Below are 26884 nucleotides of genomic sequence, written 5' to 3' on the forward strand. Positions count from 1 at the left end.
TCAACAGGACGTCCATTGCAGGCTCAGGAAAGTGGATGACCCTTGAACCATTTCCTTGTTCTGCCATCTCCTGAGTTGCCTGCAGCCAAAGTGGACCTCCCCTTTAAGAGGTGCATGCTACTTTTAAATATCAGGAAAAGCCAGATATTAAAGGCCCCAATTAGGGCAATTAACAACAGTATTAGCACTGGCAGCCCTCCTAGTTAATTGTAATGGGTGCCTCTAGCCAATTTGCTGTTCTTGTTCCACCTGTGTGATTAGTTGTGTGGTGCCAGCGTCATGTCAGTTCTTGGCTCAAAAACAGTCCTACAGGAATTTCTACCCTATTATTTTCAAATAAAAAATATATAGTGTAGAGATTCTTATGATCTGAAAGACAAATCTCTGATCTGTCACTCTGCTTCAGATTCTCCCATCAATTCTTGCAAGTGATTGGCTAGCAGTAGTTGATGTGAAAAATGCAAACTAAGGAAAGCCCTTTGTGTATGATCATCTATTACAAAGACATGAGGAGAGATTTTCCTCTTCATTGCGCCTGGACAATGCTCAGTTGCTAAGAATAGTGAAGTGATGGTAGAGACTCATTGGCCCTGATATTTACGGGGAAGTGAAAAGGGTGTGGGTGAATCCGAAAACGGCCGAAGAACCTGGCAAGGCCAGGGATGCGGGGATCCTACCGATCTTACCAGCAGGCCATAACACTTTATAGGTCTGCCTCCCGCCCATCAGCAGGCCAAAGGACAGCTTGGCCGGCAGGCAGGAGGAAAAACCCGCAGCAAGAGGCTACTGCCAGGACCCTTGGGGTCCACGACATTCGGGAGGGGAAGGAGACCTGTGATCAAGAGGGCTGTGGATGGTTCGCAAACGTGGTTGACGACAGGTCAGCAAACGGGGCTGGGGAGAAGTTGACAATTGGAGCTGGCGGGGCAGGGTTGGCACACAGGGGTATGGTAGCATAGTGGTTATGCTACTGGACTAGTAATCCAGAGGGCTGGACAAATGATCCAGAGATGTGAGTTCAAATCCCATCACAGCAGCTGGGGAATTTAAATTCAGTTAATTAAATAAATCTGGAATTAAAAGGCTTGTATCAATAATTGTGACCATGAAACTACTGGATTGTTTGAATAACCCACCTAATGTCCTTTAGGGGAAGGGAATCTGCTGTCCTTACCCGGTCTGGCCTATATGTGACTCCAGACCCACAGCAATGTGGTTGACTCTGAAATGGCCCAGCAAACCACTACAACAAATGCAGTACTGTGGGAGTACCTTCAATACATGGACTGCAGCAGTTCAAGAAGGCGGCTCACCACCACGTTCTCAAGGGCAATTGGAGTTGGGCAATAAGTGCCGTCATTACCAGTGACACCCACATCCCGTGAACAAATAGATTTTTTTTTAAATCGGGACTGTGGGTAAAAGTCGGTAATTGGGGTTGGGAAGGGTGGAAGATGCTCACAATCAGGACTGGGGAAGACTGAAGGCTACCTTGTGAGGCCTGTGGGGAACACTGCTGATTCTCCTGGCTCACAAAGAATGCTGAAAGAGGCACTTACCTTGAGGAGTCTGCAACTCCCGCTTCCCTTTCACTGCGCTGAGTTTTCCGTTCCAAAAGAAACCTGTCCAACTGCAGTGAGTTTGAAGTCATGCTCCTAATTACACTATAGTTGCCTGATATGTTAATTAAGCATCCCGCGCACTAGGACCCCCCGAGATCTACAGCTGTAGAAAAGGAGGAGGGGGGCCGTTGTGCGTATTTTACTTTTTAACCATCCGCCTGCCTCCGACCCTCTCCTGCCCATTGTGGGGAGGGTTAATATCGAGGCCATTGTGTCAGGTCTCTAACCCCCATAACTCTGGCCTGAGATTTCTTGGGCTGCCCCAAAGTCACATAACTAGATCTACACTTGAAGTAGTTATGTCCTAAGTTTAGGAGCATTATTGTGGGGAAAAGGATTGATCCTGTTTTTCTGCTTCAGTTTCCTCTGTATCTCGCCATGGTGCACCCCAATAGGGTCCCTCATTAAAACCTGGCATTATATCTTGCACCTCTCCTTAGAGTGATAGCCATGGCTCAGTTAATAGCACTCTTGCTTCTGAGTCAGAAGGTTCAAGTCCCACTCCATAGAAGTGAGCAGAAACATCCAGACTGACAGTACAGGACAGTACTGAAGGAGTGCTGCATTGTCGAAGTTGCTGTCTTTCAGATGAGACATTAAACTGAGGGCCCCGTCTGCCCTTTCAGGTGGATGTAAAAAATCTAATGATATTATTTCGAAGAAGACCAGGGGTGTTCTCCCCGGTGCCTTGACTAATATTTATTCTTTAATCAGCATCATTAAAAAACATATTTTCTGGTCATTATCTCATTGTTGTTTGTGGGACCTTGCTGTGCAGAAATGTGTTTCCTACAGCACTACTTCCTTGCCTACGAAGTGCTTTGGGACATCCTGAGGTTGTGAAAGGCGCTATATAATTGCAAATCTTTTTTTCTTTTTAGAGGGTTTACGGGAGGTCCTGGGGAAAGCCTAGGAGAAAAGCAGATGTCCAGATCCTTCCACGCCTCCCCACCCCCCGCCCCTCCTGGCCCTCCCCCAAGAATCCTCAGGCTTGGATCTAAGGCCTGCAGCTTTGCATCTATTTCTGATCAAGGATTGCAAGTCCCTGCCAAGAATTTGACCTGCACCAGGATTGTCTGGGACAGGAAAATCCTTGGCATTCTCCCACCATAATAGCAGTGTGCCTTTGTTATGCTATGCCTGTTGGCTAGTCAGCTGGGGACTAGATGCTGGTTTCTGCTATGATGTTTATGATTTCTGCTATAATGTTTACTGATTTTCCATGTTGAGATGAAAGTCAATGGTTGTGAAGCCATTGTATTGTTCTTCTGAACCCTGAAAATCATTCCAGCTGATAGAAAACAAAGAATAACAATAGTAATCTACACTGTCTGCAAGAAAATCAGGAGGCCATCTAATTCTAGAAACTGGTGCACTAGAACTTGGAACTATCTATTGGCCTGAAGTTACAAGTCCTTAGATAAATGTTTCCTGTATTTTAAACTACAGTTATATCTTCTTCTTGGATGTGGAGATTGATCCAATGAAGAAGAATGATAAATTACTTAATGTAGATCGAGTTTTATCATTTTGTGAGTGAAGATCAATCTCCACATATAAACCCCTGCATTTAGTCTCTCTGATCAGGTAAGGGTTATGGTTCATTGCATTTTATAACTTTTTAAAAACCTTCTTAAATGTTTTATAACTTGTATTTTTTTTCATGTTGTGATTGTTGATGATTCATTACCTGTTGATTAATTATCAGGTACAGCACCAATTAGACTGAAATGTTTCTGAGATTTCATTTTTATTTTTATTTTCTGTCTCCCCCGGGAGATTACATGACTGTTAATGGGCTGGGATAATTGAGGGACCAGGGATGAGGGACTTCAGTTATGTGAAGAGACTGCAGAAGTTGGAGTGTATTCCTTAGAGTATAGAATGTTAAGAGATTTGATAGAGGTGTTCAAATCATGAATGGCTTTGATAGAGCAAATAAGGAGAAACTGTTTCCAGTGGCAGAAGGGTCGGTAACCAGAAGACGCAGATTTAAGGTGAAGCTAGAGGTGACATAAGAACATAAGAATTTGGAGCAGGAGTAGGCCATTTGACCCTCGAGCCTGCTCCGCCATTTAATAAGATCATGGCTGATGTGATCTTGGGCTCCACTTTCCTGCCTGCTCCCCATAACCCCCTCACTCACTTATCATTCAAAAATTGTCTATCTCCACCTTAAATATGTTCAATGACCGCGACTCCACAGCTCTTTGGGGCAGAGAATTCCACAGATTTACGACTCTCAGAGAAGAAATTCCACCTCATATCAATTCTAAATGAGTAACTCCTTATTCTTAAACTGTGCCCCCTAGTTCTGGATTCCCCCATGAGTAGAAACATCCTCTCTGCATCTATCTTGTCGAGCCCCCTCAGTATCTTATATGTTTCATTAAGATGACCTCTCATTCTTCTAAACTCCAATGAGTATAGGCCCAACCTACTCAACCTTTCCTCATAAGTCAACCCCCTCATCTCTGGAATCAACCTAGTGAACCTTCTCCAAACTACCTCCAGTGCAAGTATATCCTTCCTTAAATAAGGAGATCAAAACTGAACAAAGAACTCTCGGTGTAGCCTCACCAATACCCTGTGCAGTTGTAGCAGGACTTCTCTGCTTTTATACTCTATCGCCCTTGCAATAAAGGCCAACATTCCATTTGCCTTCCTGATTACTTGCTGTACCTGCATACTAACTTTTTGTGTTTCATACACAAGGACCCCCAGGTCCTTCTGTACTGTAGCATTTTGTAGTTTCTCTCCATTTAAATAGGCACGATGGACCTAATAGCCTCCTTCTATGCTGTATAATTCTATGATTCTTTGAAGAGAATCCCATATGATAAGTAATCTACAATTTTTAATCTATTACTTGCAACTTAATGATATAGTGAATAGTATAACTGTTTTTCTGAAAAGTGCAACAAATTATTTCCAATTTGCAGGTTAGCTTAACTATTGATGATTGGAAGACCACCAAGTGGAAAAACATTAGTGTGGACAATATGGATGCAGATTGTAAGAAATTTGTTAAAGACATAAGAAAAATGGATAAGGAGATAAGGGCATGGGATGCTTATTCTGGTTTAGACGACTTAATAAAGAACACAATGACTTCGCTGAAAGCTGTAACTGAGCTGCAGAATCCAGCTATAAGGGAACGTCACTGGCAACAACTCATGCAGGCAACTAAGGTACCAAAGAATTAATACGGCATATTTTGTAAATTTAAATGTAAATACATAAAGTTAACAATGTGACCTAGATTTTCTACATGCCCTGCTTTCCACTTTTGGGTTGATTTGGGGCAGTTGGGTGTGGAAAGTTCCTCGAGAACGCATTCTGGCAGTCCTGCACCCTTATATGCCCTTAATTTTTTGCTATCCAGGCTTGGTTGCAGAAGACACATCCTCCCCTCATATAGGAGGAAGGTTTTTCTCCCATTTGCTTGATTTGAATACTAAACTTTCAGAGATGCCTGTTGAACCCAGGTGTAGCAGAGTGGGCTCCAAAGTTTTGTTTATACAGCCAAAATCAAGCCAGTACTCACAGAACAAGGCCTTGCATTGTGTGAGGAGGGGACCTCAAAATTTAAATAATCTTTTTTTCGGACAGATTTAGGCTTGAATATTGCTCCCTGAGTAAACTTTTCTCGCACCTTTGTCACACACCTGGACAAGATACAGCAAAAAGCTTATTGTCTGATAGTCTTGTAACATGCTAACCACTTTCTATCCTAATCCTTCTTGTTTTCTTTATTATCTAACAACAGTTGGCATTTATATAACATCTTAAATGTTGAAAAACATCCCAAGGTCTTTCACAGAGGTACAATCAGACAAAAATGGATGTTAGACCAAAGAAGGAGAGGCATTAAGAAGGGTGACCAAAAGTGATGGGCTTTAAGCAGTGGTAACATTTTCTCTCTCTGGCATTAAATTGACAGCAAGACCAATTTTTTTAAAACAATTTGGAATAAGTTTATTAAACACGCACATATGCACGGAGCCTATCGGGCAGAGCTGCTTACGCAAAACCTGCCGCTGGCTCAGAGCCTGCCAACTGGTTCGATCCAGATTTCACCCTGTTGGTGTCGGTTTAGACAATACTCATGCAATGGATGTTCGAAAGTGGGGCATCTTCACAAAATGTGTCCACAACGGAGCAAGCATGGTGCGGCTCACCACATGGTTGATGAGAACCAGTTCAGTGATGGCCCGGATACGCAACCTGAGGAGGAAGTGCATGGACTGTATTCGTTCCTGAGCAAGAGCCAGCCGATAGTCGTTATTGTGAAGCTGAATGGCGTGCCTGTATCAATGGAGCTGGACACGAGTGCGAGTGAGTTGATAATGAGTCAAAGGACATTCGACAAGCTGTGGGACACTAAGGCTGTGAAACCGAAGCTGAGTCCAGTCAATGCCAGGTTGCGTACTTACATTAAGGAACTCATAGCAGTGCTCGGCAATGCAGCAATCGAGGTGTCTTATGATGGTGTGGCTCACGAGCTACCATTATGGATCGTCCCAGGTAATGGTCCAACGCTGTTCAGCAGGAATTGGCTTGAGAAAATCAAGCTGAACTGAAATGATATCGAGATGTTGTTCTTGGTGGATGATACTTCGTGTGCTCAAGTATTGAAAAAGTTTCCCTCTTTGTTTGAACCGGGCATTGGTAATTTTATGGGAGCCAAGGTGCAGATTCACCTGGACTCCAATGCAATGCCTGTCTATCACAAAGCTCGGTCTGTTACGTACATGATGAGGGAGAAGGTTGAAATTGAGCTGGACAGACTCTAGCGTGAAGGGATCATATCACCGGTCGAGTTTAACTAGTGGGCTAGTCCCATTGTTCCTGTGTTGAAGAGTGATGGCACTGTCAGGATTTGTGGAGACTACAAGGTTACGATTAACCTATTTTTAAAACAGGATCAGTATCTGTTACCGAGTGCTGATGACCTGTTCGCTATGCTAGCTGGTGGAAAGTCGTTCACGAAACTGGATCTGACGTTGGCCTATATGACCCAGGAGCTTGTCGACACTTCGAAGAAAGTCACCTGCATCAACACCCATAAAGGACTGTTCGTCTACAACAGGTGTCCTTTTGGGATTTGTTCGGCTGCAGCCATATTTCAGAGGAATATGGAGAGTTTACTGAAGTCCGTTCCTAGAACTGTCGTGTTTCAAGATGACATTCTAGTCACAGGTTGCGACACTGCTGAACATCTGAACAATCTTGAAGTCCTGCAGCGTCTGGACAAAGTGGGACTCAGGCTGAAACGCTCAAAGTGCGTGTTCATGGCACCTGAAGTCGAATTTCTCGGGAGGAAGATTGCTGCTGATGGCATCAGGCCCACTGATTCGAAAACCGAGGCCATCAAAAATGTATCGAGGCCTCAGAATGTGATGGAGCTGCGTTCGTTCCTTGGACTACTCAACTACTTTAGAAATTTCTTACCCAGATTTAGCACTTTACTAGAGCCACTGCATGTGTTATTAAGAAAAGGAGACAACTGGGTCTGGGGTGTGTCTCAAGATAGAGCCTTTGAGAAAGTCAAGACTCTGCTATGTTCAAACAAGTTGCTTGTTCATTATGATCAGTGTAAGCTTCTTGTATTGACCTATGATGCTTCATCATATGGGATTGGCTGCGTACTCCAACAAGCTACAACCTGTTGCGTATGCTTTGAGAAGTCTGTCTAAAGCGGAAAGAGCTTACAGTATGGTAGAGAAAGAAGCTTTGGCCTGTGTGTATGGGGTAAAAAAAAAATGCACCAGTACCTGTTTGGTCTTCATTTTGAACTAAAAACGGATCACAAGCCATTCATTGTTTGCGGAAAACAAAAGGTATTAATACCAATGCATCGTCTCGCATTCAAAGGTGGGCGCTGACATTGTCTGACTATGATTACGTCATCCGTCATAGATTGTGCCAATGCACTGAGTTGTCTGCCCTGAGTTGTCTGCCCTTATCCACAATTGAGATGGAGACGCCTCAACCTGCAGATCTACTGTTAGTAATGGATGCTTTTGAGACTGAAGGAACCCCTGTCACTGCTCAACAAGTTAGGATCTGGACCAGCCATAACCCTATTTTATTGGTTGTGAAACGGTGTGTACTCAGTGGTGATTGGTCTGCCATACCTATGGAGATGTGTGAGGAGACCAAACCTTACAACCGTCGCAAGGAAGAGCTGTCCATTCAGTCAGACTGTTTACTGTGGGGTAATCGTGTAATCATGCCTCAGAAAGGTCGAGAAAAATTTGTATGTGAACTTCATCCTGGGTATTGTCATGATGAAGTCCATTGCTGGGTCTCATGTATGGTGGCCTGGATTTGACTCTGATCTGGAATGATGCATGCATCAGTGCAATACTTGCATGCAGCTAAGTAAAGTACCAGTGGAATCTTCGCTGAGTCTTTGGTCGTGGCCATCCAAACCATGGTCGAGGATCCACATTGATTTTGCGGGCCCGTTCCTAGGAAAGATATTTTTTGTTGTGGTGGATGCATATTCAAAGTGGATAGAGTGTGTTATTATGTAATCCAGCACGTCTACAGCTACCATTGAGAGCCTTCGTATCATGTTTGCTACTCATGGTTTGCCTGACATTGTTGTGAGCGACAATGGATCTTGGCTTCACAAGTCTTGAGTTCCAGGAGTTCATGAAATTCATGGCATCAGACATGTCTGATCAGCTCCGTTCAAGCCTGCTTCTAATGGTCAAGCAGAGCGTGCTATTCAAATGATCAAGCAAAGTATGAAACGTGTAACTTAGGGCTCACTGCAGAGACAATTGTCATGTATATTGCTCAGTTACAGGTCAAGACCTCATACGCTTACTGGGGTTCCTCTTGTTGAGCTACTGATGAAGAGAAATCTCAAGACCAGGCTTTCTCTTGTTCATCCTGATTTGAATGATCGTGTTGAAAACAGAAGTCAAAGTCAGCAATGGCATCATGATCGTGTTGCCGTGTCACGTGACATCTCAGTCAACGATCCAGTTTATGTACTGAATTATGGTCAAGGTCCAAAGTGGATCGCCGACGCTGTTACAGCCAAGGAAGGTAACAGAGTGTTTATTGTCGTGCTCAAGAATGGGCAAACATGCAGGAAACACCTTGACCAGGTTAAACTGTGGCACATGGATGAACTGGAACCGAGTGAGGAAGATGCAGTCAGTGACCAACCAACCATTGTTCACTCATCAGAGGACTCTGCTGACATTACTGACTCAGAACGCTCGCCCAGAGCTAAAGTTGAACTGAGACGATCAACTCTTGAGAGGAAAGCCCCAGACCGTCTTAATTTGTAAAAAGACTGTTGTTAAGATTTTAAAAAGGGGATGTTGTTATGTATTAATGTTTGGGGGTCACCAGACACCAAAGGGCGCAGCGGTCAGAGGTCATCGGGCTGTACGCATGTGGCATGTGTGCTTGGTCACCTGTATATAAGCTGGATGTCTTTGTCACATAGGCACTAACGGGCTGGAATAAAGATGGATCAGGTTGCACCTGAGTGAGTTTACAGTAACCAGACTCTTGAGTCATTACACTTACTGGCCTTCAATTCGTGTACCTTGCCCTTAACTTGGTTTGACTTCCTCCTCTGAGCCGGTTTTAAAAGCCAGGCTCATGTTACGGAGCACTCCGGCCTCTGTATTCATGAGGTCCTCGGAATCAAACCAAGCCTCCGCTTTTAGTCTTATTCGTGGCAAGGGTCCTGAGCCAGTGATTTCTCGGCCCCCCCCCTGCAACTGTGCTCTGTCGAGCACCCCACCGTGGCCTTTTCGTAGATGGCCCAGAGCCTGTCCGCAGATGCCTGAGGTTCTTCCCCTCCCAGTTGTAATGTCCTCTCTACCCTAGAGAACGGACTACGCTGGGTGTCACCCATGGCTCTCAGGATTTCCTCCTTTAAGTCTGGAAGGCCCAGCTGCGGACTCCACCGCCTCAGCAGTTTCGGATGGCTGAGGTGTAGACTGCGGCATGTCTAAAGGCAGAGTGGCAGTGGTGGGAGCCGGAATGCTGTCATCTTGAGCGAAGACAGCACCTTCCATTTCCAGCGGCCCACTGCCACTCCCCTGGGGTGGAGCCTCGGCATCCGGAGCAATATGGGAGCACAGATTACTGACCTTCTTCGGCACCGTCACTTCCCCATTGGACTGGGGAACACCGAGAGGATGGCAGCAGTCAGACTATGCATGGCATCGCTCTGAGACTGACTCAGAGCAGACTGAGCCTGAAACCCAGCAGTCTGAGAGTTAATGCCAGCAACCAGTGACTGCATCACATCATGAAAGCCTTGCATGGCATTGGCCTGTGATGTGATAGCTGTTGCCACATCAACCATGGCACGGTCATCACCTCTGGGACTCTATTGTCGCTCGTTGAGTTCATCTCCCTTGTAAGCGGCAAGGATGGGCTCGTTGGACTGTTGAGAGGCACTGGAAATACTTGAGGTGGCCTCCCCCAGACTCAGAGCAAGTGCATCCATGCTCTGCGGGACATTTTCCAACGCACCCATAAACTCACGGTGTATTTGCATGGACTCTCTGAACATAGCCTCCAAGTCCAGGTCCACATCTGAATGTCTGAGCAGGACTCATGGGCTGACTCACCCTCCAGGGAGTTGGCCCCCTAGCTCCCCCTCGCACTGGACATTGCTGCAGACCACTGGGGGCAGGAGCCTCAGGCTGTTCAAATCCCAGTAATGCTGGCTCTTCCACCGAAGTGGTGTTCCCACCCGGTGCAATTGATGGAGGGTCCCGCTCTGTCGCTACACTTCTGTCACCTTCCTCCTCATCTCCCCCGTCGTTCAATTTAGAGGGCTTATAGGCAGGTTGCCGTACTTCTGGTTCATCATCTGTAACCACAGGCAGATGAAGGTAGCATTGGTCATTTCTATGAAAAAGAAGTAAGGCATTTAATATCAAGAGTAAAGGATCTCACAGAAATCGCAAAGGCCATTCACATACACAGAGGGCTCAGCTTTGCCGATCGCTACCGCACCAACTGGTGTGCCCATGAGGGCGACAGCCTGTCCTCCACCTCAATGAGGTCCTGGATGTCAGGCTCGCCTCCTGAATGGTGGGATTAGGTCACAAACACCTAAGATTAGGCATGAGGCTAAAGTATTTCGAACGCAAATCAAGAATGAAATGGTAGTGCGAGGAGGGGTCAGGCTGAGTTGGGAACAAGAAGGTGAGCGACACTTGGATGGGCAGGGCATGGCTGGTGAACTGAGCCTGAGCTTTTATGGTGGCTTCAGCAACGGAGACCATGGTCTGGAACACATAGAGAAGGAGCAGGTACTGCAAAGACTTTACATTGTGTGAGACAGTGAGGTTCACATTATGGCATTTCAACATTAATAGAAAGTGTACTCACCCTGATGACCCTAGTGAGATCATTGAACTTCTTGTGACATTGTGTCGTAGTTCTGGCTACCGTATTCCTAATGGAAACGTGCTGGCCCACCTCCGTCCAAAGCCTTCGGAACACTCTTGGAACGAGTCTCCTTCCACCTGGAGGCTGCAGCACATTCCACTTCCTCTCAACAGCGTCTATTAAGGCATTGACGGCCATGGCTGAGAAGTGGTGGGCACGCTGGTGACCTTGCTCCTCCATTTTCCCGCTCTGAACAGAGTGAAAAGTTGAAACTGCACGTGTGCATATTTATCTTATCACGCCATTAATAATTGTTTTTTCCCGGGATGTATAGGCGCCTTCGGAACATGTGTATCTCTTCTTCAAATTTAGGAGAATTGTGGTATGACTGATTTAGCGCTTCCTCGCCCACTTGCTGCGTTGAGAAATTTCCCGGTAGGCAGCGCAAACTTTGAGGGCACTACAGTTAACACCTCAAAATGGGTGATGCCGAATTTCCAGCCCAAGTGTTTGTATGTTAATATCCAACACATAATTTCAGGGCTTTTGTATAAGGGCTTCTATGATGGCTGAGTTTGTGAAGGCAGTGGTCTAAAAATTCCTGAGGCCTAAATTTTGTTTTTAACTGTTCGGTTCCCATTGGAGCCATTCCAATTAGAGAAGTCATCGTCCCCATTTGGGATTGATTACCTTACTCTAGTAAATATCTGAGGCTTTTAGAAGGCCTTAAACAGATTATAAGGGGGCGAAATTGCGTATTGACCCGTTTGGGGGCGGTAACCTTGGCGAGGCGCCCGGTGCAGAAATCCCGCCCTGCGACCTTAATTCGGGTTACCGCTCCCGAGAGGAAATGGAGCACAATGTTGGACACTCCAAAACCTCTCGGGGACGGGACAAGGGGGGCAAGCACACGAATGTCACAGCGCGACGCACATCACTAACATGAGCACAGTGTCCTCCCATTCTGTTAAACGGGAGGGCACACTGCGAGCTCTGCAGTGGGGCGAGGGGCCTCCACTATACTACCAGGGATGCGGGGTGCCGTGGCAGCAGCACGACACAGAAGTGGAATGGGTAGCTGCACTATCATGGCACGGACCCTACGGAAAAAATCACAGAAGGCCGGACTGTTAAGTCAGCCGAGAAGACAAAATGGTGGCGTGCACCTCCCCTTTAATTTTCAGCCCGCAAGAGGAATGTGGCCCGGTTCGCGACACGCGAGGCTGGCATTGACATCGCCTGTGGATGCCTCACGGGGCTGGCCAATTTCCGCCGTGGGAGGAAAACAGGCCGCTGCGGGATGAAAACGTGTTCCCCTGCCCGGGCGAAAAATGTTTTGTGACTCCCGTTAGCGCCTCCCAGGTTTCAACTGCGTAAAGTGAGGAATTTCCTGGGGAAAGTCAGGAACTCCCCGACATCCTCCCTTGCTGAACGTCTGAATGAGTCGGAATCCCAATGGAGCCAGCATCCAGCCCGCAATCCTACCTACATATTAATGTGACTTATGCCCTGTACAGACCCACGAATTTTGAGTCCAGTACGTAGCTAAGCTATATAGACCAGAATATTCCAAATTCAATTCCCAAGCTATGCTAAGTTAGATGATTTCAGCTGATGTATCATTATCATAGGCAGTCCCTCGGAATCGAGGAGGACTTGCTTCCACTCCCAAAATGAGTTCTTTGATGGCTGAACAGTCCGATACGAGAGCCACAGACTCTGTTACAGGTGGGACAGACATTCATCGAGGGAAGGGGTCAGTGGGGCTGGTTTGCCGCGCGCTCCTTCCGCTGTCTGCGCTTGGCCTCATCATGCTCTTTGCGTTGAAACTCGAAGAGCTCAACGCCCTCCCAGATGGACTTTCTCCACCTCGGGCGGTCTACGGCCAGGGTCTCCCAGGTGTCAGTGGTGATGTCGCACTTTACCAGGGAGGCTTTGAGGGTGTCCTTATAACGTTTCCGCTGTCTTCCTTTGGCTCGTTTACCATGAAGGAGCTCCACATAAAGCATTTGCTTAAGGAGTCTCGTATCTGGCAATACATACTATGTGACCTGCCCAGTGAAGCTGATCGAGCGTGGTCAGTGCTTCAATACTGGAGATGTTAGCCTGGTTGAGGACACTGATGTTGGTGCGCCTGTCTTCCCAGGGGATTTGCAGGATCTTGTGGAAACATCGTTGGTGATATAGCTCCAGTGACTTGAGGTGCCTTCTATACATCGTCCATGCCTCAGATCCATACAGGAGGGCGGGTGGTAGATTTGAAGGCCTGGTCTTCAAACACTCTTTTCCTCAGATGGCCGAAGGCTGCACTGGCGCACTGGAGACAATGCTGAATCTCTGCATCAATGTCTGCCTTTGTTGATAAGAGGCTCCCGAGATATGGGAAATGGTCCACGTTGTCCAGGGCCGTGCCGTGGATCTTGATGATTGGAGGGCAGTGCTATGTTGCGGTGACAGGCTGGTGGAGGACCTTTGTCTTACGGATGTTAAGCGTAAGGCCTATGCTCTCATATGCCTCATTGAATACATTCACTATATTCTGGAGTTCAGCCTCTGAATGTGCACCGACGCAGGCGTCGTCCGCATACTGCAGCTCAACGACAGAGATTGGGGTGATCTTGGACCTGGCCTGGAGGCGGCGTAGGTTAAACAGCTTCCCAATGGTTCTGTAGTTTAGTTCCACTCCAACGGGGAGCTTGTTGATTATGAGGTAGAGCATGGCGGTGAGGAAGATTGAGAAGAGGGTTGGAGCAATAACGCAGCCCTTGTTAGACCCCGGTCCGGACGTGGATTGGATCTGTAATGGATCCGTTGGTAAGGATCACGGCCTGCATGTCATCGTGAAGCAGGTGAAGGATGTTGACAAACTTTTGGGGGCATCCGAAACGGAGGAGGACACTCCATAGACCCTCACGGTTGACAGTGTCAAAGGCCTTTGTAAGATCGAAAAAGGCCATGTATAAGGGCTAGCGCTGCTCCCTGCATTTTTCCTGCAACTGTCGCGCTGCAAAGATCATGTCTGTTGTGCCCCGTAGGGGACAAAATCCGCATTGTGATTCCGGGAGGAGCTCCTCGGCCACAGGGAGAAGGCGATTGAGGAGAACTCGAGTGACAACTTTCCCAGTGGCTGATAGCAGGGAGATTCCTCTGCAGTTGTTGCAGTTGGACTTGTTCCCTTTTTAAAAAATGATCACAATCACTGCATCACTCAGATCTCCCGGCATGCTCTCCTTCCTCCAGATGAGAGAGATGAGGTCATGTATCCGCGCCAACAGCGCCTCTCCGCCATATTTTAGCGCCTCAGCAGTGATTCCATCCGCACCTGTAGCCTTGTTATTCTTAAGCTGTTTTATAGCTTTGCCTACCTCATGCAACGTTGGAGTTTCACTGAGTTGGTGGCGGGTCACATGCTGCGGGATGGAGCCAAGAACACTCGAGTCAAAGGCAGAGTCTCGATTGAGGAGATCTTCAAAGTGCTCCTTCCATCGGGCCCTGACAGCCTCGGTGTCCTTGATGAGTGTTTCCCCGTTCTTGGCCAGGAGTGGGGTGGGGCCTTGGGAGTTTGGACCGTAGGTGGCCTCGACTGCAGCGAAGAATCCTCGCATATCGTGGCTGTCGGCCAGATGTTGTATCTCCTGTGCTTTCTCCCTCCACCACCTGTTCTTTAGGTCCCGGGTTTTTTGTTGGACCTGAGCTTTGAGCCGTCTGTAATGTTGTTTTGCAGCTCCCGAGTTGGGTTGTTGCTTGAGGCTCAGAAATGCTTTGCGCTTGCGATCTATTAGTTCTTCGATCTCCTGATCATTTTCATCAAACCAGTCCTGATGTTTTCTGGTTGAGTGATCAACCAGTCTCTTCACAGGCACCGGTTATAGAGGCCTGGAGGGCAGACCAAGCACTATGGAGATTCAGCATCTCAGGGTCATCAAGGCACGCCAGATTGGCTGTGCGGTGCTGGCTGTATAGGGCTCTCTTAGCTGGGTCTCTAAGTGCCCCGGCATTAACTTTTTTGCGGAACTGCTTCTGTGGTCCCCTCTGCTTTGGGGCAATGTTAATGTTGATGATGAATCGGATTAGGCGGTGGTCCGTCCAGCAGTCGTCAGCTCCTGTCATGGCGCGGGTGATGCGCACATCCTTGCGATCCCTGGCTTGGACGATGACATAGTCAAGCAGGTGCCAGTGTTTGGAGCGAGGGTGTTGCCACAATGCCTTGTATTTGTCCCTCTGGTGGAACAGGTTGTTGGTGATGAGGAGTTCATGTTCTAGACATTTTGTCAGGAGTAGGGTACTGTTGGAGTTGGCTTTCCCTACCCCCTCTCTGCCAATCACGCCTCCCCAGAGGGCTGTGTCTTTGCCGACCCTGACATTAAAATTACCCAGGAGGATCAATTTGTCGCCCGTGGGGACGCGGGACAAGGATGCCTCGAGGTTGGAATAAAAACCCTCTTTAGCCTCATCCGTTGCATCGAGTGTAGGGGCGTACACACTGATAACTGTGGCACATTGGTTCCAAGATAGGGTAATATGTAGAGTCATGAGGCGTTCGTTAACTCCACAGGGGGAGTCTTTGAGGCGGTCGGCCAGCTCATTCTTGACGGCAAAGCCGACTCCATGAAGGCGACGTTCTACCTCAGGTTTTCCTTTCCAGAAGAAGGTGTACCCTCCACCATGTTCCTTCAACTGGCCTTCCCCTGTCCGCCGGGTCTCGCTTAGGGCGGCGATGTCAATGTCGAAATGTCTGAGTTCCCGGGCAACTATGGCGGTGCGGCATTCCGGCCTGTTGCTGTTGGGATTGTCCATGAGAGTCCTGACATTCCAGGTCCCGAACTTCATACTGACGAAGTGGAAGATACCTGTGCGTGAGTTCTTTTAACGTGGGGTGGCCGCTGCACACCGGCAACCACACGGGCTTAGCTGAACAAGGTCTTGGTCCAGTGGCAAAGGGGTCCAAGACAACTGGAGACCAAACACAGCTCTATAAGCCTAATTGCCTACGGCGAAGTGTTGGCCGCAAGCTCAGCGCCGATTAGCGCAATTGATGGTGGATGGCCCGAAGCTCTGGGGTGCAGGCATTAGGAAGGTGACTTCCAAAGTTATTTTAAAAGTTAAAAGTTGATAAAAATTTCCAATTTATTTCAAAAGTTTCTAAAAGTTGTTAAAAAGTCTTAGATGTAAATCAATAATAGGTTATAAAAGTTTCCCCAGTTAAAAAAGTTTCTAAAGATTGTTAAAAAGTCAAGGATGTAGATCAATAATAGATGTTTAAAAGTATTTCGATTAAAAATCTAAAATGTAAGTTTTAAAAGTTTTCCCAACATGTTTAAAAAGTTTAAAGGTTGATTAAAAATTTAAAAATTAATTAAAAGTTGGTCAACAGTTTAAGACGTTGGGTTGAACGCCGCTGCCGCGGTCCCTTCGGCCGTTTCAGCGCCGGCCTGGAGTCCCTTCGGCGGTTTGAACGCCGGCCTCAGAGTCTCTTCGGCCGGTTCCATGTCCCCCCGAATCTCTCAGCACAATGAACACCTGGTGTGCGACCACATGGACAGGCGTGGGCAGGTGTGGTGTCCTTTCGGCCGGGATGGCCGGGGACCGGTGTGGTGTCCTTTCGGCCGGGGGTCCCTTCGGCAACTACAAGATAACGTTTAGTTGTTGTCCCGCTGGGTCTGCTGAGGGCCCGCTGTGTGTTGTCCCGCTGGAGCTGCTCAGGGCTCACTGTGTGTTGTCCCGTCGGGGCTGCTCTGGGCCCGCTGTGCGCTGTTCCGCTGGGGCCCGGAACAGTGTGGAGTCCTTTCAGCCCAGGACAGAATCGACCGGCACGGGGTCCCTTCGGCCCGGGACAGAAGCGGCTGCCTATGACAGCTTCTCTAACTGAAATCATTATGCAACTGTGGTAATATATCCTCAGTACCCCAGGCGAAGCAGCTGAAAATCCTCCAGGGTCCCTTTCCTATTTTATATCCAGTGAGCCTGATGGAAAAAGTGTGTTGGAAGGACAGGGTCAGGATCAGCTGTGGTGTCTCCCATGAGCCAATAGCCTGCTGACATTCACTATCTATGCTTATATGTGAAGAATGACCATTTGTGCGAGGTACCAGAGGGTATCTGAAGCTGGAATAGTATTTCAATGGAGACAATAATTTGAAGAATGAAGAGGAACTTGATTTTTAAAAGGGAGATAAAGTAAGAAGTTATTATTCATTTTCTTTCATTGTTCTTACAGGTCAATTTTGTGATGTCAGAAGAAACAACTCTTGCAGACTTATTGAGTCTGCAATTGCACAACTTTGAAGATGAAGTGCGCAATATTGTAGATAAATCTGTGAAAGAGTCTGGAATGGAGAAGGTATTGGATTTTATTAGCTAGTTTGAAAAAGAAGAATGTGATGAACTTCTGAATACTAATAACTTTTACATTTCACCAGCATACTAGTCACGCAGTAAAGGATTGATTTTAGAAATTTGCACTCTCTAGAGACAGAAAATCCAACAGGATCTGGTAACCGCCGCCATTGAATTCTTGAAATACGGACCTTACATGAGACGTTTTGCACCGGAATGCAGATTTATAAAACCTACCCATATAACTTTAAATATTGCATATAGGTAGCTCTCCCTCAAAAATTGTTTGATCTGGGTGCGAACCAATTTCCAGGCCCTAATGTTCAAAGATCAGCAGCGGGGAACTGGGAGGAAGCAGTAAAAAAAAAAATTGTTCACTTTACTGGCAACTGAAAGGTTACTCGACATAGTGGGAGGCTGCCAAAACCTGTTCTAACAAAATTCCACATCTGTTTCAGCAGGAATCCATGGTGGAGTCCAGGTAGTCTTTCTTCACAGGTGTCAGTTGTGGCTCAGTCGTATTGAAGTCAGAAGGTTGTGGTTCTATGTTTCTACATTTTCTATGTTCAAGCCCCACTCCAGGGACTTAAGCACAAATGATCGAAGCTGACACTCCAGTGCAGTGCTGAGGGAGTGCTGCACTGTCAGAGGTGCTGTCTTTTGGATGAGACATTAAACCGAGGCCCCATCTGCTCTCTCAGGTGGACGTGAAAGATCCCATAGCACTATTTTGAAGAAGAGCAGCGGAGTTATCCCCGGTGTCCTGGCCAATATTAATCCCTCAATAAACATAACAAAAACAGATTATCTGGTCATTATCACATTGCTGTTTGTGGGACCTTGCTTTTGCGCAAATTGGCTGCCGCATTTCCCACATTACAACAGTGACTGCACTCCAAAAGTACTTCATTGGCTGTAAAGCACTTTGAGATGTCCGGTGGTTGTGCAAGGCGCTATATAAATGCAGTCTTTCTTTCTTTTTCCTGTATTTGAATACTCTGCAGGCTGCTTTAGAACAGCCTTCATCTATCTCTGGAGTGCTCCTGGGACCCCTTCTGATCTGCAGAGGGTCCTGGTGCAAGCTCCACCATGGGCACAAACAGAAAATGAGGAAGGAGACCAGGACATTCTCACCTACCTGATTACCATCCTGATGCTTCCCTGTGCCTACTGAAGTTATTATCTGTGCATATTTGAAGTAAAATTGAACATCAAAAATGTAAATAAAAAGGATCAGTTGATTAAATTGTAAAAAAATGTTAAATTCTGTTTTTTACAGGTGTTGAGTCAGCTGGATAACACTTGGAGTATCATGGATTTTCAACATGAAACTCACAGCAGGACAGGAATTCTGATACTGAAATCAAGTGATGAACTGGTAGAAACATTGGAGGACAATCAAGTTCAGTTGCAGAACCTGATATCTTCTAAATATATTGCGTATTTCCTCAAACAGGTCTCCAGCTGGCAGAAAAAGTTGTCCACTGCAGACTCAGTCATTTCCATCTGGTTTGAGGTACAGAGAACTTGGCTTCACCTTGAGAGCATTTTTATAGGATCTGAAGACATCCGTACCCAGCTGCCTGAAGATTCCAAGCGTTTTGAGGCCATTGATGTTGACTTTAAAGTATGTAGTTTTCATAGAATCATAGGGGAAATTTTGCCGGGGGTCAGCGGGCATGATTGGTGGTGGGTCAGGTGGGAAAATGTTTTTTTTTTATTGACAGCAGCTGTTAACCGACCGCCACATGCCTTTCCCAAATGTCAGGTCTGCTAATGCTGAGCAAACCCGACACGGAGCAGCGGGGGAAGCAATTCAGGCCACTATGACATTGTTAACAGAGGATTAAGAGCTATTTTCAGCTCACCATCAGAGTTTACCAGGTCGCCCACGGAGTCCAAGATGCTCGGGGATCACATCAGGTAAGCAGGGTGAGAGTTGAATGGCCATGGAATCATCTCATTTCTTAACAGCTGCAAATGTGCTATAAAAGCTCCCCTTTCTCAGCTGTTCATTTTCCAAGCTCAGAAACTATTGCTTACTGCAGTTGGAAGACAGATTGAGCTTTATGCAGGTTGAAAGTGTTTGGAGCAAACTTTCTATTCAATGTCACCTCATTGGAACAACCTCTCTCACCATTGACAGATCGTTTCTATCATCTCAACTTCACCTGCCATCTATTACATCAGCATCGGTGCCCTTGAAATGATCTCATCTTGGACCTCAGATCAGCCTCAACACCAGCAGCACCAGGCACACCAGCAGAACCAACAAAAACACCAACCTGATGCTGCACAGGGCATCAGCACCCAACAACATTGCTGCCCGGGCCACGGCCAGATTTACTTCACTTGTCACTGTACACCCTGGCTGCCACATGATGTGCCAGGTTGGCACCACCTCACACCAAAACTATAAAGTATCCCTGCATGTCCAAGCCATTCCTTTCACACTCATCATCATTGTGGGAGGTACCATTCACTGCAACTCAGTAAGCCACTTTCAAAGGTTCACACAAATCTGTCCAAGAACACAAAGTGTTGAAAATAAAGATTTCATCGTGTGCCAGCACATTAACAGAAACTTCACATGAACATTGGCTAAAACACGCATGTGCCTACCTGTGTGTGTTGTTAGTTGGTATGATTGGACTAGGATGAAGGTGAGGGGTGGCTAGGGTGAGATAGGGAAGTGATAATGGGTGGAGGTGTATGGTAACCTGGTGTGAGTAAGAATTTGTAGGAGTAGGGTAGGGAAGGCAGAATGATGGGAATCTGATAAGTGGCACAGCAGGATGAGGTTGAGTGGGTTCATTGAAATGTTTGCGCCACAGCAGCCTGGTCCTCCTGACGACATCCCTGCTTTTGTCCTCCTGTGCAATGCAACCAGGCTGTGTTGATTTCCTGAGGCAGTCTCTTCCATCCATTGGAAGGGAAGAGAACCTCCCTGCAACCTGTAAGCATATGGGGGGAGTAATGGGACAGCCTGGGTGCAGCCCTGAACCTTTGTGTAGTGCTTGTCAGTGATTGCAGCACCTCAATGCTGAAGAACACTGACAGCACACTGCTACGTGAAGGAAAATCAGAGCAAATATGTTCTCACAATGAAAGAGGGTGTGACTCCCAAATCTAGAGCCCCCTGGATGTCAAGGATAGGAAAATGGAATAAAGGGATGCTCTTGTCAGATACCGAGGAGGTAAATACTGCAGGTAAATACTCTTTCTTTAGTTATCCTCTTGCTCTTCTTGTACTCACAAGACATCTTTGGATTTTCCTTGATTTTACTTGCCAATATTTTTTCATACCCTCTCTTTGCTTTCCTAATTTCCTTTTTTAATTTCACCCTGCACTTTCTAGACTTTCTGGCGAATTTACCTCTCGATATCTAACATGAACTTCCCTTTTCCCTCTTTTCCTACCCTGTATGCCCCTTGACATCCAGAGGGCTCTAGATTTGGGAGAACATATTTGTACTGATTTATCTTCCCGTAGCTGTTTTCAGTCCACTTTCGATAAATCACATCTCGGCTTAGTAAAATTGGCCTTTCCCCAATTGAGAACTTTTACTCCTGGTCTTATCTTTGTCCTTTTCAATAACTATGCTAAATCTAACTGAATTATGATCACTACCAGCAAAATGGTCTCCCACGGATACATGTTCCACCTGCCCAGCTTCATTCCCTAAAACTCAATCCCCTCTCTTGTTGGGCTTGCTACATACTGTCTAAATAAGTTCTCTTGAATTCATTTTAAGAATTCTGAAACTTCTATAACTTCTCTTGTGTATGGAGAAAGAGTCAGACTGAACACTGTGAGCTCAAAGTAAAGTGTAACCTTAGTCTTTCATTGCAGGTCGTCAGAGTACCTCTCCAACCTGTGAAGCCTTCTTAAATACCTGTGCTCCCAAGAGATTATGGGATCCCTTGGGACTCCGGGGAATGAGCCCTCTGATGGCTGTACAGAGTAAATACAAGTCCACATATATAACAACATTCCCCCCCCCCAAAGTCAATAGTGTAACTATTTACAATCTGAGCCCTTCTTGCCCTGGTTGATCGTCTCGGTGTGAAAGCTGGTATTATTGAATCAGTTGTTGGGCTCTCGTTGGGCTGCTGTACAGCTGGCCTTGCTGGGCTGCCTGGTGTGTTGGGCCCTGCAGAGCTGCTGTGGATGAAGGGTTCTGCTTCGTGGTCAACCGTGGTGTCGATTGCCACTGGTGTGTGTGTTGGGGAATCAAAAAAGGTAGGGTCCAAGGTGGGTTGCTCAGGGTAGTCCGTGAATCTGAGTTTGATTTGGTCCAAGTGTTTCCGGTGAATTGAGTCCATTTGAAAGTTTGACCCGAAACACCCTGCTCCCCTCTTTGGCCATGACAGTGCTGGGAAGCCACTTGGGATCTTGTCCATAATTTAATACAAATACAGGATCAATGACTTCAATCTCGCATGACACATTTGCGCTATCATGGTATGCACTTTGTTGAAGCCGCCTGCTCTCTACCTGTTCATGTAGATCAGGGTGAACTAACGAGAGCCTTGTCTTAAGTGCTCTTTTCATAAGCTGTTCAGCAGGTGGGATCCCAGTGAGTGAGTGAGGTCTCGTCCGGTAGCTAAGCAGGACTCGGGATAGGCGAGTCTGCAATGAGCCTTCAGTTACACTCTTCAAGTCTTGCTTGATGGTTTGCACTGCTCTCACTGCCTGACCATTGGATGCAGGTTTAAACGGGGCAGATATGACATGTTTGATCCCGTTACGGGTCATGAATTCTTTGAACTCAGCACTGGTAAAACATGGCCCGTTGTCGCTCACCAGGACATCGGGTAAGCCGTGAGTGGCAAACATGGCCCGCAGGCTTTCAGTGGTGGCAACGGACATGCTAGCCGACATTATCTCACATTCAATCCACTTGGAGTACGTGTCTACAACCACAAGGAACATTTTACCCAAGAACGGGCCTGCGTAGTTGACGTGTACCCTAGACCACAGTTTGGAGGGCCAAGACCATAAACATAGCGGTGCCTCCCTGGGTACATTGCTTAACTGCGAGCATGTATTGCATCTGTGAACGCAGGACTCTAAATCTGCATCGATACCGGGCCACCACACGTGGGATCTGGCTATCGCTTTCATCATCACGATGCCTGGGTGTGTACTGTGGAGGTCATTGATGAAGGTGTCTCTGCCCTTCTTGGGGACCACTACTCGATTGCCCCACAGAAGGCAGTCTGCCTGTATAGACATTTCATCTTTGCGCCGCTGGTACGGCTTTATCTCTTCCTGCATTTCCACTGGGACACTGGACCAGCTCCCATGAAGCACACAGCGTTTGACTAGAGATAATAAGGGGTCCTGGCTTGTCCAGGTTTTGATCTGCCGGGCAGTGACGGATGATTGCTCACTCTCAAATGCTTCCATAACCATGGCTAGATCTGCGGCTGTGCCATTTCCACCCCCCGTGGTGGGCAATGGCAGTCTACTGAAAGCATCAGCGCAGTTTTCTGTGCCTGGCCTGTGGCGGATGGCTTAGTTATATGTGGACAACGTGAGTGCCCATCTCTGGATGCGGGCCGATGCGTTGGTATTTATCCCTTTACTCTCGGAAAACAGGGACATAAGTGGCTTATGGTCAGTTTCCAATTCGAATTTTAGCCCATACAGGTATTGATGCATTTTCTTTACTCCATTGACACACGCTAACGCTTTTTCAATCATGCTGTAGGCTCTCTCAGCCTTAGACAGACTCCTGGATGCATAAGCAACCGGTTGCAGTTTCCTGAAATCATTAGCTTGTTGCAATACACACCCGACACCATATGATGACGCATCACATGCTGGTACCAAACATTTACATGAATCATACAACACAAGCAATTTGTTTGAGCATAACAGTGTTCTCGCTTTTACAAAGGCATTCTCTTGGCTTTTACCCCAAACCCATTCGCCCCCTTTTCGTAGTAAGGCATGTAGTGGTTCTAGCAGTGTGTTGAGACCTGGTAAGAAGTTACCAAAGTAGTTCAAGAGTCCCAGAAATGACCACAGCTCCGTCACGTTCTGTGGCCTCGGTGCATTCTTGATTTGCCTCAGTCTTCGCGTTGGTGGGCCTGATGCCGTCTCCTTCTCGGGAACTCCACTTCAGCCGCCAGGAAAACGCACTTCGAGCATTTTAACTTGAGCCCCATGCGGTTGAGTCGACTAAGAACCTCCTCCAGGATCTGCAGGTGCTCGACTGTGTTCCGACCTGTGACCAAGATGTCGTCCTGGAAGACCACAGTGTGCAGGAGCGACTTCAGTAAACTTTCCATGTTTCTCTGGAATATCGTCGCCGCTGATCGGATTCTAAACGGGCATCTGTTATAAACAAAAAGACCTTTGTGCGTGTTGATGCAGGTGAGGGCCTTCGATGATTCCTCCAGTTCCTGTGTCATGTAGGCTGAAGTCAGATCCAGTTTCGTGAACATCTTTCCTCCCGCCAGCATTGCAAAGAGGTCATCGGCCTTTGGTACTGGGTATTGGTCCTGCAGGGAGAAACGATTGATAGTTACTTTGTAATCGCCACAGATTCTGACGGTGCCATCTCCCTTGAGGACTGGGACAATAGGACTGGCCCACTCGCTGAACTCGATCGGTGAAATGATGCCCTCTCGTTGCAACCGGTCCAGCTCGATCTCTACCCTTTCTCTCATCATGTACGGTACTGCTTTCACCTTGTGATGGATAGGTCGCGCCCCTGGAATTAGATGGATCTGCACATTTGCTCCTTGGAATTTCCTGATGCCTGGTTCGAACAGCGAAGGAAATTTGTTTAAGACCTGTGCACACGAAGTGTCATCAGTGGGCAATAGCGCTCGGACGTCGTCCCAGTTCCAGCCTATCTTTCCCAGCCAGCTCCTGCCGAGCAGCGTGGGACCATCACCCGCTACCACCCAGAGTGATAGCTTGTGCACCGCTCCATCATAGGAGACCTTTACGGTAGCACTGCTGATTACAGGAATGAGTTCTTTCGTGTAAGTTCTTAGTCTTGTTGGAACTGGAATTAAGACTGGCCTTGAGGCCTTGTTGCTCCACAACCTTTCGAAAATCTTTTTGCCCATGATGGACTGGCTCGCGCCTATGTCCAGCTCCATTGACACCGGGAGTCCATTTAGTTCAACATTCAGCATTATCGGGGGACAATTCGTGGTGAATGTGTGCCCCCGCATATACCTCTGCCTCCTCTATCTGAGGCTCTGTTTCATCGTGATCCTCCGTGGATCTGTCCTCCTCTGCAACGTGGTGGTTTGCAGGTTTAACAGGCTTAGCATCTCGCCTGCACACTTGTTGGAGTTTTCCCATTGTTCCACAGCCCTTTGTATCCTTTGAATTGGCATGAATGGAAACGATGATCACCCCCGCAGGGCCAATAAGGTGGTAATGGCCTTGCATTCATCACCATTGATGGTGGACTCTGAGACATCTGCGGACGTGTAGCCGCAGGTATGTGTGACCTGCCCTGTATGTTAGGATTCGAAAACAACATCACTTTGTTCACAGTACTTGTAGCAGCACTGAGAGATTTGCTCAGTATTGTCACTGGTGGCAATGAACGCCTGGGCTATCACTATGGCCTTACTCAAGGTTGGGGTCTCTACAGCCAAAAGCTTGCGAAGTATGGTTTCGTAGCCAATGCCAAGTACAAAAAAGTCTCTGAGCATGTGCTCCAAATGTCCTTCAAATTCGCAATGTCCTGCAAGGCGTCTCAACTCGGCGACATAACTTGCCACTTCCTGGCCTTCAGACCCTTTGTATGTGTAGAACCGGTACCTTGCCATCAGAACGCTTTCCTTCTGGTTCAAATGCTCTCGGACCAGTGTGCACAAATCGTCGTACGATTTCTCCGTGGGTTTCGCTGGAGATTCTTCATGAGGCCATACGTTGGTGCCCCACAGACGGTGAGGAGGATCGCTCTATATTTGGCAGCGCTCTCTTCCCCATCTAGCTCGTTGGCCACGAAGTATTGGTCAAGTCGCTCCACAAAAGTTTCCCAATCATCTCCCTCCAAAACTTTCTCCAGGATGTCCACTGTTCTCTGCATCTTTGGGTTCGCTATCTGTATCTCATCGCCAGTTGTTGTGTATGGAGAAAGAGTCAGACTGAACACTGTGAGCTCAAAGTAAAGTGTGACCTTAGTCTTTTATTGCAGGTCTCCAGAGTGCCTCTCTAACCTGTGAAGCCTTCTTAAATACCTGTGCTCCCAAGGGATTATGGGATCCCTTGGGACTCCGGGGAATGAGCCCTCTGGTGACTGTACAGAATAAATACAAGTCCACATATATAACACCTTTTACCTTGATTATATTCCAGTTAATATTAGAGTAGTTCAAATCTGCTACTAAACATCATCACCATCATTATATTGCCCTTTCGGGGGTCTATAGTACACCCCCAGCAGTGTGATTGCCCCTTTTTCATTCTTCAGCTCAATCCATATGGCCTAATTTGATGATCCTTCTAACATCATCCCTCCTCACAGCTATAATAGTTTCTTTAACCAATATTGCGACCCCTTTCCTTTTTTATCCCCCTCTTTTATCCCCCTCTTTATCTCGTCTGAAAACCCTGTAACCAGGAATGTTAAGCTGGAACTCCTACCCTTCATAGTTAAAAATATAAAATTAGTCATGCTTTGTTTAAACAGCCAATATTCTCAACAGTTAATGTTCTAAAAGCTGTTAATCACATTGAATTTTGTTATTTCAATTATATAAATAATGTTGAAGATGACTGCATATCCCTTTTGATTACCAGATGGCTCTATCTGGTGCTGCCAGATTAAGCTGGCTTCTCTTACAGCCTCCTGCTGCTCCTATTCCTTTAGCTTATACATCATATAATGTGTGATTCCCATTAGGAAGCCCATTATGCAGCTCTGATATCTTAGGGGGGGGTGATTTTCCACTGCCACCCATCCATTCCTCATATGACAAACAGGTCTTTGGCAGAGAAAAATTGTGAGGTGGAGGCGGTGGGGGTGGGGGTGATCCTTGGCCGTCCTTTAGATGTTCAAGACACGCCGGATGCAATTTCAAGCTGGCCTATAAATGGACGCACAGCATGTCTGCTTGTTTTGAGCCAGAAGCTGTTTCAATATGCAAGTCAAGATTTTACACGTTGCAGTGTCCTGATTACAATTTTGAAGTACAAATGGATTATGCACTGTTACAAAAAGACGCAAAACTTTATCCTTTTTTTTCCTGCTGGTCTTTGCTCACCCCCCTCTGAGATCAGTTGCTTCCCAAGGCTACATTGAAGTGAAGGCATAGGTGAAAGCAGTATGGATGGAGGTAGTGAAGAGAAGCAAGGAATTGTTAATGCAGGGAGCTAAATGCAGTATAAGTATAATTGGATCTTCCAAAAAAGCACAATTTTCAAATACATTTTTGAAATGTTAACCTAGCTTTAAGAATCCAGTTTCAGCACTCCAGGCCAATGAATTAGTAATGCAACCATTTTATATATGCAAAGTGAGTGGGGGGAAATAACTTGCCCAAACAGTGAAATAGGGCAT

At 46.8% G+C, this 26884-nt stretch overlaps 1 protein-coding gene across 1 annotated transcript in view; it reads left to right on the forward strand.

The window, feature by feature from the left end:
- LOC139226779 (dynein axonemal heavy chain 17-like) overlaps positions 1–26884 on the forward strand; it is a 1002254-nt gene that overhangs the window by 486618 nt on the left and 488752 nt on the right. The window contains exons 26-28 of the mRNA XM_070857781.1: positions 4565–4813; positions 17224–17346; positions 18622–18969. Coding sequence (XP_070713882.1) covers positions 4565–4813; positions 17224–17346; positions 18622–18969 — 720 coding nt within the window. The remainder of the gene's footprint in view (positions 1–4564; positions 4814–17223; positions 17347–18621; positions 18970–26884) is intronic.

The sequence above is a fragment of the Pristiophorus japonicus genome, chromosome 16 (assembly GCF_044704955.1).
Source record: "Pristiophorus japonicus isolate sPriJap1 chromosome 16, sPriJap1.hap1, whole genome shotgun sequence".
NCBI lineage: Eukaryota > Metazoa > Chordata > Chondrichthyes > Pristiophoridae > Pristiophorus > Pristiophorus japonicus.